We start from the raw sequence: 14,597 nt of genomic DNA on the forward strand, positions 1-14,597 counted from the left end.
GTGACCTTAGTCTTAGCCATATGGGGAAATAGGTTAAGTAGGACATGTCTTGGCGTGCATGGGACTGTTCGTTCTGTTACCCTAGCAGTCTCCCTCGTTACTTCTTGCCAGTATGGTGTCAGGGCCTGGCATTGCCATACTATTTGGATATAGGTCGCCCCTCTCTCCCTACACCTCTGGCATTCTGCATCTTCTCTGTGGAAGAACCGGTTAACACGTGCCAGTGTTCTGTACACTCGGTGCAACATGTAGAAAGTAATTAAGCTGAAGCGTGCGTTTCTGGATAACTTAGACGTGCATGATAGGATGTTCTCCCAATCTTTATCCTCCAATGGTTTGTCGATATCCACCACCCACTGATTCCTCAACCTTTCCAGCGGTTGTACAGAGTCCCACCCCATGGTCGTATCGGCATGTGACAGCTTTTATAGTCCCCCGCCAAACCTAAACACTCACATGTGGCGTGCCGTGTTGGTTCTGTTGTGCCCGTGCCCCAGTGCCACCTCATCGCCCCCGTAACAGCTCCATAGAGTAGAAAGTGTCCTTGCGGGATGTCGCAATCTGTACTGAACTCTGCAAAAGGGAGTATCTCCCCATCCTGGTATAGGTCTCCCACCTTGGATGCTCCGGCCTGTTCCCAATCTTCTATTTCCCCCAAATCTCCCCCATGTGGGAGCGCGTCCAGGAGGGCTAATGGTAATTCCGATGAGTATGGGCAGCGTGTCCTAGTCTTTTGTAGTCACCTGCCCCAGCATCAGCGTATCACTTTATGCTCATTGCTTTGAACCTGCCAGGCCTTTGTGGTCCTCAACAGGGTGCGGAGCATGACCATCTTCTCTGGGGTGAAGGGGGGCGTCTCCCTGTCCGGCGTTAAACTCCTCGTCATTGTGTAAATGTTTGCAACTGTCCCCCCAAGTAATATGCTTCCATGTCTGGCACGGCAAGTGCCCCCTCTGACTGTGACCTCTTTAGAGTGGTTAGGGCTACCCTCCTTCTGTCCGTCCCCTATATAAATGCAGAGATGCAGAAGTCCAATTCCTGGAGCCATGCTATCGTTATCTACACCGGCAGTGTGGTAAAAAAGCATAGCAGTCTGAGGAGAGCCACCATTTTTGGTAGGGAAATCGGGCCCACCACAAAGAGGGGGAGCCTCCCCCAGAACGTCATGCTATTCTTGAGTGCCCACAGCGCCCCCCCCCAACATTTCCTTCTTGTACATCTGCCATGTAATGGAAAAACTCTCCCCCCCAGGTACCGGAAGCATAGAGGCTCCCATTGCAGCCTTCCCAGGTCCGCCGGCGGTGGACTGTCAGCCTCCATTTGGAATAGCCGAGATTCTGCCAATTAACTCGTAGACCCGATAATGCTCCAAACTTCTCCATCATACTTTTCACCCCTCGCAACTCCTCTCCTGTATCCTTAAGGAAGAGCAGGAGGTCGTCAGCATACAGAGCTATGTGGTGCCTTTGCCCTCCCAGTTGGAGGCCTCCGTACACTTTCCCGGAACGTGCCTTACATGCCAGTGGCTCCACTGCCAGCGCAAACAGCACTGGGGAGAGGGGACACCCTTGTTGTGTACCCCTCTCCACCCTGTACTGTTCAGATATCGTACGTCCTGTACATGCCCTTGCTAACGGGCCAGTATATAGCAGTCGCACCCATCGGAGAAAGCCCTGCCCGACCCCCATTTTTGCTAGGACGGCGTAGAGGAACTCCCACTCAAGGCTATCAAATGCCTTCTCTGTGTCAATCGCGAATATCACACCCTCCCGCTACTCCACCGTCCCCAACTCAACCGGAAAACAACCGGCGTATGTTCAGGGTCATATTTCTGCTTGGAATGAAAGCGCCTGGTCTCGATGTACCAGAGCCGTCATGTGCAGTAGCAGCCTCGTTACCAGTAGCTTACTCAAGATCTTGAAGTCGAGGTTCAGCATCGACAAGGGCCTGTATGCCGCACATTGCAGGGGAGATGTATCAGGCTTAAGCAGAGGTATTAACACCACTTCCCTAGTGGTGTTTGGTAGCTGGCCTTCCCCCCAGCTTCTGTATACATCTCTACTAGTTCTTCTGCATATGCTGCATAGAACTCCTCAAGGAGCCCATCTGTGCCCGGGGTCTTCCCTCTCGCCAGTTCTTTAATGGCTACTCTGTTTTCACGTTCCGATATTTCTGCCGTTAGTTGGTCTGCATCCTCCTCGGCTAGAACATGGAGGAGAAGCTCTGATAAGTACTCCTCTATCTCCCCATCCCTCCTAGGTCCCGAGCTCTTGTACAGCTGTTCATAGTACCTATGAAATCTGGTATTTATGGCGTCTTGAAAGCAAAAGATACAAAATTGATGGACGGAATGCAGAACAAATCAAAACATTCACCCCCAGTCAAGAGATCTGGGTTAAATTCATCATTCTTTTGCTCACCATGCCACCCCAGTTTAGACCTGGCTATATGCAAATCAGTCTTGACCCTGTGCCTCATGGGAACAGTCCAGCCTGAACTGCCAAGCCAGGTACTCCCTGGACCGGAAACAAGCATCCTAGGACCGGTTTTGGGGTTTCACCCCTCTTCAGTCAGGATAGCTTGATTCCAGTGGCACAGTGAGCCCAGGACTCAGGTCTGAGCATACCTGGCGCACTTAGGGCGAGAAAGCAAAAGAAACACTATTGATGGACGGAATGCAGAACAAATCAAAACATTCACCCCCAGTCAAGAGATCTGGGTTAAATCCATCATTCTTTTGCTCACCATGCCACCCCAGTTTAGACCTGGCTATATGCAAATCAGTCTTGACCCTGTGCCTCATGGGAACAGTCCAGCCTAAACTGCCAAGTCAGGTACTACCTGGACCGGAAACAAGCATCCTAGGACCGGTTTCGGGGTTTCACCCCTCTTCAGCCAGGATAGCTTGATTCCAGTGGCACAGTAAGCCCAGGACTCACGTCTGAGCATACCTGGCGCACTAAGGGCGAGAAAGCAAAAGATACACAATTGATGGACGGAATGCAGAAGAGATCTGGGTTAAATCCATCATTCTTTTGCTCACCATGCCACCCCAGTTTAGACCTGGCTATATGCAGATCAGTCTTGACCCTGTGCCTCATTGGAACAGTCCAGCCTGAACTGCCAAGCCAGGTACTCCCTGGACCGGAAACAAGCATCCTAGGACCGGTTTCGGGGTTTCACCCCTCTTCAGCCAGGATAGCGTGATTCCAGTGGCACAGTGAGCCCAGGACTCACGTCTGAGCATACCTGGCGCACTTAGGGCGAGAAAGCAAAAGATCTCTGTACTGGGGTGAATGTATGACATTGTTCTGCATTCTGTTAATCAACTGTTGTTTTTGCATTTGTCACCCCGAGTGGGACGGGTATGCTCAGATGTGAGTCCCGTGCTCTCCATGCCACTGGAATCAAGCTATCCTGGCTGAAGAGGGGTGAAACCCCGAAACCGGTCCTAGGATGCTTGTTTCCAGTCCAGCGAGGACCTAGCTTGGCAGTTCGGGCTGTACTGTTCCCATGAGGCCCAGGGTCAAGACTGATTTGCATATGGCTGGGTTCTAACTGGAATGGCATGGTGAGCAAAAGAACGATGGATTTAGGCCCAGATCTCTGTCCTGGGGTGAATATATGACATTGTTCTGCATTCTGTCCATCAACTGTTGTTTTTGCATTTATGGCGTCTTGCCTGTATAATGGCCGTCCATCCAGGTCTGCTATTGCAATTATGGCATTCCCCCTGTGAGTGGGGTTGGCGAGCCATGCCAATAGCCTGCTCACCTTATCCCTCTCTGCATGTTTCCTGTCTATATACACTTTATAATCAAAGCATCTTAATCGTTCCTCCTGCGCCGCTACCTCTGCCTTTGCCTCCAGTAGCCCCTGGCTTAGTTCGGGGTGGTTTGGGCGCATAAGTTCAGCCTCTCTCAAAGCTCGGTCTGCCCTTTCAACGTCTGTAAGCAGTGTTCGCAGCACTCCAATTGACGCCGCTATACAACGTCCCCTGATTACTGCCTTGAAGGCCTTCCACTCCGTTACCCTGGAATCAGTGGAGTGAGCGTTATCTGCAAAGTATGTTGTAATGGGGCCTCTGATTTCCTGTTAAAATACTTGATCCTCCACGCCCCGGGCTTTAGGCGCCAGGTAGGGATTGGCTGTCACTACCTCCCCCAGTGCAGTTTGGTTAAAATCAGGTTGTGGTTGGACACGTTACGTGCCAGGTATTCCGTGCCCTGGAGCCGTGTATGCATGTCAGATGAACATAGGAAAGTATCTAGTCACACACGCAGGTAATGAACATGCAATAGGTGGGTGTACTCCTTCTCCATTGGGTGGGTGCGTCTCCATGCGTCCACTAGTCCACATTGGGCTTGTCAGTCCCTAAATGCCCTGGCTGTTCTATGGACCAGGGAGTCCCGTAGGGGCGGGTGGGATCGATAAAGGTCTGGGTCTGCGATACAATTAAAGTCTCCCCCCATAATGATCGAGCTAGTCATGTAGGGTGCCAGAATCCCAACCATCTTCTCCAAAAAAGCCCCCTGGTCTGCATTCGGTCCGTATATGTTTACTAATGTTATGTCTTGTCTGTCTAGCCTTCCTGTCACCATGATATACCGGCCGTTTGGATCTACTTTGTGTCCTGTGTGCTGGAATGGGACACCCGCCTACACCCAAATCAATAGTCCTCTTGCAAACGCTGAGAATGAGGTGTAATATGCCTGTCCCCTCCACCTCCTGTGTAGTGCCGCCCCTTCCGATGCAAAAGTGTGAGTCTCCTGCAGCATGGCCATCTGAATCCCCCACCTATTTGGGTGGGAAAAGATTTTGTAACGCTAGTACATCGAGTGCATGACCTGGACATTCCAGGAGAGGAGGTTATATGTCATCTGTTTTGGCATTGCAATGTATCTCCCCCTCCCCTATCTGGACCTTGTCCCCCCTGTCTGCTTCCGCCAACCTATTCTGCGTGATGTGATCCTTGCTATAGCAATTCCTGGCTTTTCTTGCTAGCAGTGCCCCCCCTTATAAGTAATTAAAGCCCCCAACTCTCCCACCCCAGGACAAGTGAGAGTCCCTCTCTCATCCAAACTACGCACAAGTGTGCCAACAAAACTAGTGTCCAAAGTTGGGGTAGTGACAAAGCTAGTGCTCGCTTGGATGAGAGCCTTTCCCCCCACCGCCCTGGGTACTCACCCCCCAGTGCATAATGCCTCTAGACATCAAGTCCGGCCCCCTCTCTTCAGCTCATGTGAGCCCATGTTCGGGTCAGCCCAGCCGCCCGCATACGTTTCTTGCTTGCTACTTGCGTGTCTAGTGTCCCTCAGATGATGTCGTCTGCCGCTCTGGGAGTCATCTCAGGAAGGGTCTGGCTGGCCTCCCCCACCATGCTCTGGCTAGTGTCAGAATCCGAGTCTCTCGGGTCTTCTCCGGGCAACGAGGTGGTGCCTCGTGTCCCATGAGCACTCAACGAAGCCACAGCTGCCACCACCCTTTGCCTATTTCTTCGAGTTTCCTCAGCTGTTGGTAGGCTCTTGGGTTTCTCCCCTTTCCCAAGGGGTCTCGTTAGGTCTCGCTCCAGTCCTTCCGATTCCTCGCCTCTGCTACCCAGTGGGCCTTGCTCCTCAATCCAGTTCCATACTTTCTGTGGTATTCCGAAAAATATGGTTCCACTATTAGAAATTATCCGCAGCTTAGTCGGGAACACCATAAAATAGGCTATCCCCATTTGCCTCAATTTTCCCCATTTGCCTCAATTTTCGTTTAGCTGTGATGTAGGATGCTCTCTCTCTCTGTACTACTCAGAAGAAGTCAGGAAATATCCTAACGGTGCTGTTGTCAATCTTGAGGTGTCCTTTAATCCACGCTTGGCTCAGCACCTGATCTCTATCTTTGTAGAAGAGCAGGCGCGCCACCACAGGTCTTGGTGGCCTTCCAGGTGGGGGCGCCCTTTCAGGGACTCTATGCGCTCGCTCCAGGGCAAAATATGGGAACAAACCTTCCTCCGCCCCTTCAGTACAGATCCAGTTTTCCAGTTAAGAAACCATATTGTTTCCTTCCACTTTTTCCTGCAGACCAATGACTTGAATATTATTTTGGCGTGCCCTATTGTCTGCGTCCTCAGCTCTAGCACATGTACCCTTTTCTCGATGTCGGTAAGTTTGTGTGTAGCCGTGCCCACTTATGGTTTCAGTTCTCCAATGTTTCCTGTGGTTGTGACAGGGTCCGCAAGCTTCCTATGATCTGCCCTCAGCAGCCCTAGGTCTTCCCGAAGCATATCAATCTTAGATTCGATCGCCGATCTGGATGTTTCAATTTCCTGTAGGATGTCATAGAGGGATGGATCGTTGTGGGCTTCTTTCTTCTCACTCCAGGTCCCTGCCTGTAATCTTGAGTCGCCAGCCTCTTCTCCAGACTACTCCAGCTGTTCCACATCTCGTCTTTTAGAGACTTTGCCCATGGGGGTGGATGTCTACTAGTAGGGGGTTTCCTCCCACCCATACTGCTCTATCTAGTCCTTGCCCAGGGGTTCACCCACCTTTAGCGTCTTCCGTGTAGCCTCCACAGGCATTTTCCTGCGTTTTCATCCTTGGTCAGTGGATTTACGGGTCTCTCCACGCCCCTCCTGCTGCGAGCCAGGAGTCCTCAATCTGGGTCTATTCTGCCATCTATAGCGCCGGTATGCAAGAGCGCTCCTCTTCTCAGCCTCCTGATTACAGCTGTCCTCCACCCAAAATGTCCCTCAGCTACTGTCCGCACAGTTAATATTTTACGGGGATGCTTCTCCGCCACGTAGTCCTCACTTGTAGCGCTTCCGGGCCTTACTTAGCGCTTGTCCTGCTGTGCGGGTTCCGCAAGCCCAGGCAAGGATCCCTGCCACCAGCGTTGATGATCCACTTTTCGCGTTGGTTTTCCCACTTTGTTGTTTATAGGTTCGCCTCTCTTTTGTTGTGGACCACTCGGTCTCATTGGTCCGGGTGGGCCGTCCTGTTGCCACTCAATCTCTAGGGGCCCCTTATTCCTTTGCATGGATTATCCCCGATGCTCCCCATGGAATAAGGGCTCTCCGCTTACTCGTAGGCCCCCTGGCTTCCAGGCCCTCAGCTACAGCCCTCTGGGCCCCTCCTGTCACCTCCACTCCCTCGTGACGGCCCTCGCGCTTCCTTCTCCTTACCTCTCCATCACTCAGCGTTCCTGGTGGATATCGGGCAAAGGGCACTCTCGGTCTCCACCGCCCCCAGTGGGCCATGTCACAATGCAATCTCCCTTGGGGCCTTCCGGCTTCTGCAGCCTGTTCCAATTCAAGCCTCGTCCACTATCTTGTCCGGCCCGTAGGCTGCTTGCCTGCTATACATTCTGGGCCCTCTGTGACAACCAGAGGAGGATCGACGATGTCCCCGCAACTGTTTGCCCTCCGTCCTCCCTCGCACCTTCCTCCGTGATGCCTCTTCTTTTCTAAATCTCCACCAGACAGACTGCAGCCGAAGTTTTCATTCTGCCCAGCCCCATGGACTGCTCTGCTACTTCCAGCCACCCGCTTCCTATCTCATCGGGAGGGGGGACCCGCAATCGCAGGGCAGCACAGGAGCCCAAGCCAGCCGATAGCCACTCGATGCACTCCGCTCTCTCGTCCCCGGGCTCGGATCTCCTGCCTCAAGGCTCCCTCTGCTTCGGAGCACCGGCCCACCGCCTTGCCTTTGCGGTCATCCCATCGCTGTCTTCACCTATGCCCTCCCCCCTAGGGGCTCCTTACTGTTCAGTTGCGGAGGGCACCGGCTCTTCGTCCTTCCATGCGCTCGCGGCAGTTGCCTGCAGTGCCCCCTCATATCGAGGGCCGCCCTGCTCCTTTCTGATGTCTCCAGTCAGACCGCAGCCGCCATTTTGCCCGGCCCGTGGTCCCACCGCTCAGTTCGTTGTCCCCCAAAAAATCGGCCGTTAGCGGTTTCCTCCACTGCGCTGTTTGTCTTGCCTATACTTAGGAGGTTGGGGGGAGATATCACCCGTGTCGGGGGCTCTCCTATATCGGGCAGGATGGCACTGGATGGGGGAACTCCAGTCTAGGCTCCAAGCTCCATAAGCGTCCGGCTACGCCCCCTACATTTTTGAATTACACAATTGCATTGCATGGCACTTATTTACAATCTTATTTTTACATTTATAAGCACATGGATATTAAGGGCCTGATTTAGAATTTGGTGGATGCTAGACATCTGCAAAAAAGCATTGGGTATGTCTATACACTTTAAATAGGGCAGATTGGACTCCATAACCGCTTCGGTCTAACCGCAGGCCCTACATGATTTTCCCAGAATCAAACAGTGGACCCCATCATCAGCACTGAGGATGTAACAGCCTTGTAGATTGAGAGGTTTCTGGGGTTACAGGAATCGTGCACATGGTTGGTGTGTCTTACCAAGCTCTGTATGCTTTCTCTGCAGCTACATCTGATAGTGCACTAGGGCAGGCTTCTGAAATGTACTGGTTCCACTGGAATCAGGCTATCCTGGCTGACGAGGGCTGAAAGCCCGAAACCGGTCCTAGGATGCTTGTTTCCAGTCCAGGGAGGACCTGGCTTGGCAGTTCGGGCTGGACTGTTCCCATGGGGCACAGGGTCGAGACTGATTTGCATATGGCTGGGTTCAAACTGGAATGGCATGGTGAGCAACAGAACGATGGATTTAGGCCCAGATCTCTGTACTGGGGTGAATGTATGACATTGTTCTGCATTCTGTCCATCAATTGTTGTTTTTGCATTGGTTCTGACCTTCCCATGGTGAGCACATGCTCCCAAACTTCTCATGAGATGCTTTTTTCACCTGTCCTGTCCATTAATGGAGGTCCCCACTGATTCCTGAGAGTATGGATGAGAGTGGGGGATTGCAGAGAACTCTCCATCAATACCTTGTGGGATATTGATTTGTCTATTCACATACAACTGTAGGAGCTGAATGCCTTCCTTTTAGTGGTGAGATCCAGAGTAGTGATGATATACACTGACAATTTCTCAGCCTTCTGCTTAAAGAGGCAACAGGGCATTCAGTTCCCAGAGATCTGCAGCCTGGCAGTGGCTCTGAGGAGATGGGCCTTACACTACAGTATGTATGCCTATGCCACTTATTTGAACACCAGATGCCACTATTTCACCTCCTAGTCGAGCAGGGGGGCAGCGGTTGTACTAGGCAGATTCAATAAATCTATTCTCTCTTATTCCAGCAGAGTGTTTCAGAAGAAAAGAGAGAGGGCGATCCCAATAAGCTCTTGCATCACAGTGGTCCCAGCTTGGCCTTGCAAAGCCTGTTTTTTGGACATGCTCCATCTGCTCCAAAAGGACTAGATCCACCTCCCACAGTGGAAAGACGTCATGTCTTTCGAAAGAAATAGTACTGCATTTCTCCATGAAACTGCTCACCATGGGCCCATGGTTTTTAAGGAGCTAACCTGTGCACATGTAGGCCATTCCCAGAGTACTTGGAAGAGATGGTGGCATCTAGGAGGTATCCCTCAGGACACAGTACACAAGCAAATGGCTAATATTTTGCCACTGGATCCTGGTGAGGAACATCAATGCGCTCACCTGCTTAGTGGATAACGTAATATCTTTCTTGCGCCACCCAACTGAGATGGGTGGCCAGGTGGACACCTGCAAGAACTATCTTGTACCCTTTGTGGCAACAGGTTTGGGGAATCGTCATGACCAATGAGACTGTCAAAAGACATGTAACGTGGCCTGACATATCTGTCCCTTCTGGAGAAGTGTAGCTTGACTCTTGGGACTAGAACCTGTTCAGGTCAGGTTGCTATATTAATCTTTAAGTCGTTGAACTTGTGTGGTGCTTTAAGACTTCTTACTTGGAAGACTTCTTTTTTGGTGGCAATAACACTGGCAATGCTCATGAGTACGTTGCAAGATCGTCGTGTGAATGAACCGTTAAAACCTTTCCACAATGACAGCGTGGTCCTTAGAACACATCTCACCTTTCTTTCAAGATGCTGCTAGAATGCCATCAGAACAAGAAAGTTTTTCTTCGGACTGGTTTTGTATCTACTACTTTCTTTCTCATTCTGAGTTCATGTGGAATCTACCCACATGTTGAGAATGGGGAAGAGCTAGGATACAAAAGTAAGGAATGTTACTTTCATGGCTTACACCTAGCCAGCAGTGCTTACCCTTTTGTTGACAAGGCTGATGACAGCCATCAGCGAAAAACACCCATAAGTTCTTTACTTTTCAAATAGGTAACTAGTAAGCTGCACATATTCAGAGAGAAAGTGGTGTGTTGTGTCTGACACACACATGGTGACTCTAGACAGGCCACACAAAGCGTCTGGCACACTACTCAATGTCAGAATATGCAGAAGGTGATGATGGGAAAGAGCCTATAGACTAAGATTAACTGAGTGGCCATAAAGGTAACCTTAGACTTGGTATGCATCAATTCAGTTTACATTATGTGATGCAGAATCATTATTTTAATTGTTATTATTGTTATTTTTATTTTCATTATAATTATCAATATTCTAGATTGTCTGTTCTTGAAAAAGGTGAGGTCAATGAACATATATGGTAATTGAATAGGGATCTTATATACTGCACATCTAATAAATATTGCTGAATGAAATGTAGGTGGGTGAATGTTAGGAAGAAAAGGAAGATGTAAATTAGCGATTTATGTAATATACCATTAATGTTTTGTGTTTTGGAACGCATTGTCCATCTTATATGAATTTGTTCCTTGTACCCATAGGGATGTAGTACTTCCACATCCAAATGATGTTGCTTGGGTGCCACATAGCGATGTAACCATCCTGCCTGACCCCACCCCACCGGATCATCCGTTTGACCTCTACATTGATGCGATTCGTTATATCCCAGATAGTGCCACCATTATTAAGGTAAATACTGTAAACGTATTCTTTGTAAGCCAGGCATCCTTTGTGTTAGCCTGCTTATTGAACATAGATATCTATTATTACGTATATATTGGAGTGTTCATACATACTGTCACCATCTTCCCCGGCATAGATCTGTATTTCCTTCCTACTTCAGTTTGTGTGCACCTGCGACCTTTCCGTGTTATGCGTATGTTCTGCTAATAAGTCTCCCTGGTAGCACTGTCATTTTAGTAGCAGTTATGAAAAGTATTGAATTTATTAATTCAAGCAGTGTTTATAAAAACTGTGGAAATCAACCTATTACATACCCATAATCTTTATTACTCTGATTCAAAGTCCTCACCATCACAGTCCTAAAACCTTAATGGCCCCTGCCCCCTTGAGACAGGTTGTTCACCAGGCTTCAGAAAAATAAGTACCTCTTCCATTTCTATACTTCCACTCCTCCCTCCACTAACAAATACCTCCTCCCAACGTCCTGCTAATTGAACAAGCCAGATTGAGTGATGAACCAAGTGTAGAGAGAGGGAGGAATGTGATGGGAAAGACTTTGAATTGGAATGATGAAGATTACTGGTATGTAGTTCATTACTCGTTAAACCTTCACCTTTCCTCCCTGTCACTGTCCTTATAATGTGAGAATATACAAAAGCTTCCCATTTTCTGTAGGCACTCACTTAATACCAAGACTCATGACAGGATGAGCTTACAAAGATGGTCGCCGCACAGGAGCACCTTAATGAGCCTTCCGGTTTAGGGATCTACAATTTGTAAATATCCCTGTTTTACCCACGCCATCCTTAAAATTATTCTGGTGCGCTACATACCTGCAAACTGGCTTGCTTACGGAGGAAGCACTGAGGTCCTTGAGTGCGGCAGTAGTGCACTGGATCTGGCTGGATGGATGCAGGAGTGTGCCAGATCCTGCAGGACGATCGACTGCAAGATCTGATCCCAGTGATCTACGGGACTTCCACCCCTGCCATGGGGAGCTGCCTACCAATGGAGAAGACGCTCCGGTCTCGGTCCTTCTGAAGAAGCGCGTTGGAGCCGGGTGAGTTGGGCTGATCGCTACCCGACCGGGTCGCTGGCCCGCCCTGCCCCCTACTCAGCTGCCAGAGCTTCCGATAGGGCTGTAGTTGCCCACACAGATGGTCACGCCCTTGAGGGTTGGCTGTGCATGGTCTCTGTCATCGGATGGGGAGCAGGGTGAACTCGGTGGATGCCGATCGCTAAGTGCTTCATCTGATAATTTTCTCACTGGCAGGCACAGCCCTGAGGCCTCCTCTGCTGATCTCTTTGAGGCGGGGACAACCATCAACGAGATCCAGTCCTGTGATTGTCTTTTCTGCTGGCTGGCACAGCCCGAGGTCCCCCGCTGATCTCTGTGAGGTGGGGAAGAACATTTATTAGATCAGGTCAAGTGATTTCGATTTTATTTTATTGTTTCTATTATTGTCTTGCACTGAGGGCCGAGGAGGTTGCCCTTCCTCCCACTGACCCTCCCTGGTGTAGAGAGAGCTGCAGAGCACGACCGCTGCTCGCCGACTACTTCAAAGCAGACCAGCAGCAGCTTTTGCCTCGCCCCCCTGCATATCGGACTGCACCAGGAGGACTGCGATTGCTGCTGGATCGCCATGTTCGGGCTCCCAATGCCTTGAAAACCTCTTCCACAAAATGGCGACCCTCGCAACTCTACATAGCCTAAACAGATCCTGATTTTTCCTTTCAGGTTCCTAGAAAGGAAAGAAGGACTGGGATTTCATAGCATTAGTTTTTCTAATAGGGCAGCCATTTTGTAATGGACACAGAAATCTCCACTATTTAGTACTTAGGTTCCTAGAAAGGAAAGAAGGACTTGGATTTCATAGCATTAGTTTTTCTAATAGGGCAGCCATTTTGTAATGGACACAATTTCCACCATTCCATTTGCATGAACTCTATATGCCCTATAGTGACAGCCTTTTCACAGCTAATGAATGCTATGTCAGAATATACATTGCTGCTTCAATCTCTCTCTCTTCATCTGCAAAATCATTGAAGATCTCGAGCTCTATCCTCCACCCATTCCGACAGCCCTTCACTTGCATTCCTCAAAGTTCCATTGACTATCCTTACAAGTATTTTACCCCTCTAACCTTCGGTACCCTTATCCATCACAGAGCAATACACACACAGTACTAACGGTAACTTATTGGCTTGGGTGAGCTGCAATGATTTCAAGATCATTGACCCTCTAAAAATGCAACAAAGAATCTCAAACATAAATTACTCAAACTGAACTCTGAAACGCTCTTCTCCAACGCCTATGTTTGTCCCAAAAAAGGCACCCTGGTTAATGAGCTTATCTTCTTCACAAAATGAAGAGCACAATAGAGGAGAGCTATTACATCCTCATTCCGAATTCACTCTTCCAAGAAAACACCCCATGGACTACACATTTCCATCATATCCTCACCTGTCTTCCAGGTCAAAGCAACCATCTCATTATACAATAATGGAAACATACTCATGCAATCATCCGACAGGAACCTAGAATGGTTCCACAAAAATCTTTTTGAAGATCAAAAACATGGTGTCGAACAATACCACCTCTACCCCCAGTTGCCCTGCCTACCATCTTCCTTCCGAATCACAGACAGCTCCCCTTTCCTCCCCCACCTTATCACCTACATCACCGTATCACCACTCCCTATCCTACAACAATAGAACCGACTCTATTAAATCCAAACCATCTAGTCATAGCGATGTCTCTTCCCCCATCCTCTTTTCTCACATGCCTCCTCATGTATCTCACAGGGGAAGTGGAGCTAATACACAGGGCTTTGATTCTGTCAACAGCCTCAAACAGAATGGTCCCAGGACCTCTATCCTCCCACCCAGATGCAACTGCTCCCCCCAAACTACTCTCCAATAACCAATCGAATACGTACTTGACGACCTCTTCCGCTAACCTGATCATACTTACTGATCAGCAACACCCAAATCCTGGAACTGTCGAGACATGGAGACCCCTTCCATCACCTCTAGCTATCATCACTCCCACTCTAGCCCACACTCACCTCTCTCTTCCTCCACCTCTCTTATCTCCTACCAGGCCCCCAGTAATCCCACCACCCCTGAGAGTCCACTCATGACTTCCATACCCAGTCTAAGACATGGTTGCACCTATAGCATCAGTCATTTTATCCTGGAGGAAAGACTTGATACCATGGATAGAGGCATCCAGCTTATCAAAGCAGACCTCCAGAAACGTATACTCACCACCTCAAAGCAGAAGAAGTGCTGGAACCCCATTCAGGTACCTAAAAGTTAACAGAACCACACACCCTACCTACTAATGGATGTTCCAACAAATCCATGCATATGAAATCAAACACTGAGAAGCCTAATATTATACCTTTGAGATCAAGACCCCACCCCAATGGCTCTAAAAGATCTCAGAGAATCACCGAACATCTTTCTGACAGAGATATTTACTCCCTATTAGTTTCCTACAACCCCACTCCTGTGGACTCTGCACCTTCACAGTTCACTATCCAGACCATCCCCTCCTACCCTCTCAGAGAACCTAGTCTTAACCTTAGAACTCTGAACAAGTGTAATCTTCTACAGTTCCCAACTACTCATCGTGAGACACTAACGACTAAATCTCATATCAAGTGCATACTTCGCAACTGAAGGTCAGCGCTTAAACATGCTGCAGACATTGC

At 49.3% G+C, this 14,597-nt stretch overlaps 1 protein-coding gene across 1 annotated transcript in view; it reads left to right on the forward strand.

The window, feature by feature from the left end:
• LOC146858828 (uncharacterized) overlaps positions 1 to 14,597 on the forward strand; it is a 1,229,505-nt gene that overhangs the window by 561,364 nt on the left and 653,544 nt on the right. The window contains exon 22 of the mRNA XM_085647127.1: positions 10,737 to 10,884. Coding sequence (XP_085503253.1) covers positions 10,737 to 10,884 — 148 coding nt within the window. The remainder of the gene's footprint in view (positions 1 to 10,736; positions 10,885 to 14,597) is intronic.

This window comes from Triturus cristatus, chromosome 3_2 (assembly GCF_964204655.1).
Source record: "Triturus cristatus chromosome 3_2, aTriCri1.1, whole genome shotgun sequence".
In the NCBI taxonomy this organism is placed as follows: domain Eukaryota; kingdom Metazoa; phylum Chordata; class Amphibia; order Caudata; family Salamandridae; genus Triturus; species Triturus cristatus.